Source organism: Mustelus asterias, chromosome 14 (assembly GCF_964213995.1).
Source record: "Mustelus asterias chromosome 14, sMusAst1.hap1.1, whole genome shotgun sequence".
NCBI classification, from domain to species: Eukaryota; Metazoa; Chordata; class Chondrichthyes; order Carcharhiniformes; family Triakidae; genus Mustelus; species Mustelus asterias.
In genome coordinates, this window is record NC_135814.1 from 95,952,897 (window position 1) to 95,958,892 (window position 5,996).

At 51.8% G+C, this 5,996-nt stretch overlaps 1 protein-coding gene across 1 annotated transcript in view; it reads left to right on the forward strand.

Moving 5' to 3' along the window:
- The first annotated feature begins 764 nt into the window (after positions 1 to 764).
- Positions 765 to 5,996, forward strand: part of eef1b2 (eukaryotic translation elongation factor 1 beta 2) — a 14,661-nt gene continuing 9,429 nt past the window's right edge. The window contains exons 1-2 of the mRNA XM_078229133.1: positions 765 to 966; positions 3,631 to 3,730. Of these exons, the coding sequence (XP_078085259.1) occupies positions 765 to 966; positions 3,631 to 3,730 (302 nt within the window). The remainder of the gene's footprint in view (positions 967 to 3,630; positions 3,731 to 5,996) is intronic.

A 5,996-nucleotide genomic window follows, 5' to 3' on the forward strand; every position in this document is an offset into this window, starting at 1 on the left:
GAAGGCGAGGGCAGTGACTGTTACTCAGTGACAAGGTTGTAGGTGTCAATCTTAAAACGCTTCAACTCATTCTTCCAGCTGTGTCCATATCCCCGCCGCCTCAGGCCTCCCTCCTCTTCCTGCCAGCTTCTAGTGCTCTCCTTCCAGATCAGTCCACATCTACTGCGCACGCCCGGTCCACAGAATCTCTACAGTGCAGAAGGAGGCCATTCGGCCCATCGAGTCTGTACCGACCACAATCCCACCCAGGCCCTATCCCCATAATCCCATGCAATTTCCCCTCTAGCCCCCTGACACTAAGGGAGAATTTAGCACGGCCAATCAACCTAACCCGCACGTCTTTTGGACTGTGGGAGGAAACCGGAGCACCCGGAGGAAACCCACGCAGATGCAGGGAGAACGTGCAAACTCCACACAGACAGTGACCCAAGCCAGGAATTGAACTCGGGTCCCTGGCACTGTGAGGCAGCAGTGCCAACCCGTGTCGCCCCCGCCACCCCCAAAGTCAATGCTGCCCGCGAATTGTTTTTTTGGGAATGGAGGAAATGTGAAAGTCTAAACTTTATTTACCCCTACCAGTGCCCCGTGGCACTCCCTCACGTGGCCAGCGAGCCTGTTTGAGAAGGAACCCTATAATCTAGGTTGGAATGAGTGCCCGACTGAAATGGGAAGGTGTGCAGTTGACTCAATGACCCCCCCCCCCCCCCCCCCCCGTTACCCATGGTTGTACCCAATAGCAGGTCTAACTAACCCCTCACCATCAGATGCACAAATTACCTGGCATCTTTCTGCGAGCCACCTTCACGTCTCTGCATAAAGTGACCCAGGCACAGGGCATCTCCAACGCCAATTCCCTTCAGGGTGAACCCAGTGCAGGAAGTTGCGTAGAGGTGGCCAAGTCAGACGCCTGCCTGACCGAGGCGGGGTCAAGCGGTGAAAGACCTTGGTCGGCCTTCGACGGGCAAGGTGGTCCCTTCAACACTTGGTAGAGGCGAGTGAAGCAGACATTGATAGGCGGCTGGGCATTGGTCCGCGAGTAAATCCAGCCCTCGGAACTCAAGAGTCAAACAACAGTTCCCTCCCCCTAACACCAGAGGCGAGGGAAAGGGTTAAACCCAGATGCGTCGCCATGGAAATGCTCTGATGAATAAACTTCCTATGGGGGGGGAAGAGGGGGAGTGAGTTAGCGGGCGCTCTTTAGCGTCAAGTAACGGCCCCCCTCCCAATCTTTGGTTTGTCTCACTGGCCACGGATTGTGCACTGAGGGCGGTCGAGGCGGTCAGCTGGCGAATGCTGGGGACTTTGCGGCGTTGCCAAGGCAACCAAGCCAGCAGAGACGCTTCCTCCAGAGCGAGAGGGAGTTTTACAGCTGGGAAAAACATGTGACTACCGAATGGGAGAATGGGGTGTAGAGGGGAGGGGAGTGGGGGTGTGGGGGGGGAGTGGGGGGGAAACTTCGCCACCTTTAAACCAAATTCATCAATTGACCATCGCAACAGGCGAGTCCACGAGGAGGTTCCAGCAGAAATCGCCATTTACAAACAGACGATGACGTACAAAACTCCCATGAGCCTTTTCAGCAAAAACAAACACCCACTTCCCTCCCCGCCCCCCCCCCCCCCCACCCCCACCCTCTCAGGTCCGGTCAGTCAGTCAGTCTGCATAGACCAGGCCTAAGCGAAGCTACATAGAAATGAGTGAATTCACATCAATTCCAGTCCAGTTCAACAGAGAACGTTTTGGAGAGAAGCATGTTGCAAAGGGAGGGGGGAGGAGGAGGTGGTGGTGAGGGGGAAGAGGGGAGGGGTGGCGGTGCGGCCTCTCTCCGGCTGCACCCAGCCTGTCCAAAATGGTGCCAGCGATCGTTCCAGCGTGTGCGGCAGGCCCACGTCTGTCCCCCGAATCGTTCAAACCTCCCCACGCTTTGGACATCTCCTCTTCGACAGGTGCTGGTTGCCCCAGCCGAGCATTGCTCCCGTTTACCAAAAACAAACCACCCCCATCCCCCCCACACAATTCCACTTGGCTACACAGCAGGACCAGGACGAGTTGGCGTGGCCTTGACCTGACGATAAAACAGCAGTACAGTACAGAATTCACAGGATTGGAGATCCCACCAACGTTTACTTGTCCTCGTATCATCTCAACATGTCCTCCCCAACCCCCCCCCCCGCCACAACCTCGCACCAACCCCAAGGAGCAGAAACACCAACAAGATGGAGATGATCCCTGGCGCGGGTCCGTGTCCAAGGCCGACCGATCTGCGAGTGGACCAACTGTTGTCGCGGCGAAGGCTTGGAAGGTTTGTAATCCCCTTTGGTTTCCATGGCAACAGAAATCCAAATGCTATTCAAATCAGTAAATCATTTGGCAGTGTCTAACTGACCGATAGACTGGGTAAGGCATATCCAAGATATGGAGTGTGTATGTATACACATCTAGTATGTGTGTGTGTACATGTGTGTGCATGCACAAACATGTATGCACACGCACTCAATGCAACATGGCAACAAGTCAACCAGCGATCTGTGCCCTCCCGCTAACAGTCACGCCATGGGAGTTGTGTAGGGCCGAACATCGTCTCAAACATGTCTCTTCATATGAAGGGCGAGGTGATCCGACCGGGAGAAACACCTGGAATTAAAAAGAAAATATAGAAAATTTGATCCCATTGGAATGCAAGCTGCGTGGACCCGTCAGCGTACAACCCCCCCCGCCCCCCAAATCACCCAGGTTCACACACAAAGCACGACCATCTTGTCTCCTCCCACACAAGAGGCGGCCATTTTGTCCCCCCCGACCCCACCCATGGCATTTCTCCAGGAATTTTGAGGTGAATTTACACAAATGGGGGCGGCACGGTGGCACAGTGGTTAGCACTGCTGCCTCACAGCGCCAGGGACCCAGGTTCGATTCCCGGCTTGGCTCACCGCCTGTGTGGAGTTTGCACGCTCTCCCCGTGTCTGCGTGGGTTTCCTCCGGGTGCTCCCGTTTCCTCCCACAGTCCGAAAGACGTGCTGGTTAGGTGGACTGGCCATGATAAATTGACCCTCGTGTCAGGGGGATTAGCAGGGTAAATATGGTTATGGGGAGAAAGCAGGATTAGGCCATTGAGTTGGACGATCAGCCATGATCGTGATGAAAGGTGGAGCAGGCTCGAAGGGCTGAATGGCCTCCTCCCTCTCCCATCTTAAATGTGGGCTTACGAGGATTGGACCTGGGTGGGATTGTGGTCAGTACAGACCCGATAGGCTGGATGACCTCCTTCTGCACTGTAGGGATCCCATATTAGCGTTATGCCACTATTAACACTGGCTTTAGTCTTTAACACTACCATTAACACTCCCTTTGTCTTGTGCCATGACAACGTTATGGTTCTCTTCTGAGCTTCCACCTATCTCTGACCTTCTATTCCGCCCCGCCTCCTCCTCCCACCTCCCCCCCCCCCCCCCCCCGTGCCCCGTCTAAAATGATATAACCCATCACAGTTCCCTCCCTCTTCACTTCTGAAGAAGTCACATCGGACTCAAAGCGGGTTCCTCTCTACAGATGCTGCCAGACCTTTTTCCAGCACTTTCTGTTTGTATTTCAGATCCTCCAGCAGGTGCATTATTTTGTTTTCATAAACAGGAGTCGAGGATCAGCTGGCACAACTTGCAGAAGACGAGGCTGTCTTCAAAGAGATTGGGCTGGGCGCAGTCACCCAGGCGGGCAAGCAGGGTGCCAAGGAGTAAAGGGAACCTTTATTAATTGGGACATTGAGTACATGAACGAGGAGTTATGGGAGACTTTACAAGACACTAGTTAGACCCCCAGCTGGAATATTGAGTACAGTTCTGGGTACCACACTGTAGGAAGGATGTGAACGCCATTGGAGAGAGGGCAGAAGGGGTTACAAAAATGGCTCCAGGCATGAGGACCTCAGTTGTGAGGATAGGTTGGAGAAGCTGGGACTGTTCTCCTTGGAGAGAAGGCGGCTAAGAAGAGATCTTCTGATAGAGATGTTCAAAATCATGAGGGGCTGGACAGAGTAGATAGGGAGAAACTTTTCCCCATCGCAAAAGGATCGAGAACGAGAGCGACACAGATTTAAAGTGATTTGTTAAAGAAGTAAATGTCATGAGAAAAAGCTCTCTCGCGCAGCGAGTGGCTCGGGTCTGGAACATTCCGCCGGGCAGTGTGGTGGAGACAGGTTCAATCGACACATTCAAGGGGACATTCGATGGTTACATAGAAACGAGAAGCAGGAGGAGGCCATTCGGCCCATTCACTTTGATCATGGCTCATCATCAAATTCAATATCCTGATCCCACCCTTCCCCCCATATCCCTTTAACCCCAAGAGCAATATCTAATTTCTTCTTGAAATCACACTATGTTTTGGCCTCAGCGACATTCTGTGGTTTAGTTGGATAGAAATAATGTGCCGGGGTAAAGCCACCAAGTCTGTGATGCACGTTTGGAGAGGCAGTACAGCCAGGATGGGCCGAGTGGCCTTCTGCCCCGTAACAATTGTGAGATCCTGTGTGGTATCTGAGCACAACTCCTCACAGGGGGCAGGCCAGATTGAGAAGATGATAAAAAGGCCGAAGGGATGGTGGCTTCTACAGAGGGTGGTGTGGAGCGCAACAGCCAGGGAACTGCTCCTGTCACTAATGTTCTTGGCAGACAGGATTAAGGAGAATCCCAAGGCATTTTATTCATATGTTAGGAACAAAAGAGTTGTCAGGGAAAAAGTCGGACCTCTCAGGGACAAAGGAGGGGAATTATGCTTAGAACCCAAGGGAATAGGGGAGATCTTAAATGAATACTTTGTATCGGTATTCACGAAGGAGAGGGACTTGTTGACTGGGAGTGTCTCAGAGGGAGGTGTTGACCCATTAGAGAGAATCTCCATTACAAGGGAGGAAGTGCTAGGTTTTTTAGGTAACATCAAAACTGACAAATCCCCAGGACCTGATGGCACCTATCCTAGACTGCTCAGGGAAACAAGAGATGTAATTGCTGGCCTCTGACGGAAATCTTTGTCTCTTCTTTGGACACGGGTGAGATCCCTGAGGATTGGAGGATAGCGAATGTGGTACCGTTATTTAAGAAGGGTAGCAGGGATAACCCGGGTAATTATAGGCCAGTGAGCTTGACGACCGCGGTAGGGAAGTTGTTGGAGAGGATTCTTAGAGACAGGATGTATGCACATTTAGAACGGAACAATCTCATTAGTGACAGACAGCATGGTTTTGTAAGAGGGAGGTCGTGCCTTACAAATTTGGTGGAGTTTTTTGAGGAAGTGACAAAAACGGTTGACGAAGGAAGGGCCGTGGATGTCGTCCATATGGATTTCAGTAAGGCATTTGACAAAGTCCCTCATGGCTGGTTGGTTAAGAAGGTTAAGGCTCATGGGATACAAGGAAGTGGCTAGATGGGTAGAGAACTGGCTTGGCCACAGGAGACAGAGGGTAGCAGTCGAAGGGTCTTTTTCCAGCTGGAGGTCTGTGATCAGTGGTGTTCCGCAGGACTCTGTACTGGGACCTCTGCTATTTGTGATATATATAAATAATTTGGAAGAAGGTGTAACTGGTGTTATCAGCAAGTTTGCGGATGAGACGAAGATGGCTGGACTTGCGGATAGCGATGAATATTGTCGGACAATACAGCAGGATATAGATAGGCTAGAAAATTGGGCGGAGAAATGGCAGATGGAATTTAATCCAGATAAATGCGAAATGATGCATTTTGGAAGAACTAACGTAGGGGGGAGTTATACAATAAACGGCAGAGCCATCAAGAGTATAGAAACACAGAGGGACCTAGGTGTGCAAGTCCACAAATCCTTGAAGGTGGCAGCACAGGTGGAGAAGGCGGTGAAGAAGGCATATGGTATGCTTGCCTTTATAGGATGGGTATGGAGTATAAAAGCTGGAGTCTGATGTTGCAGCTGTATAGAACGCTACTTAGGGCACATTTGGAGTACTGCGTCCAGTTCTGGTTGCCGCACTA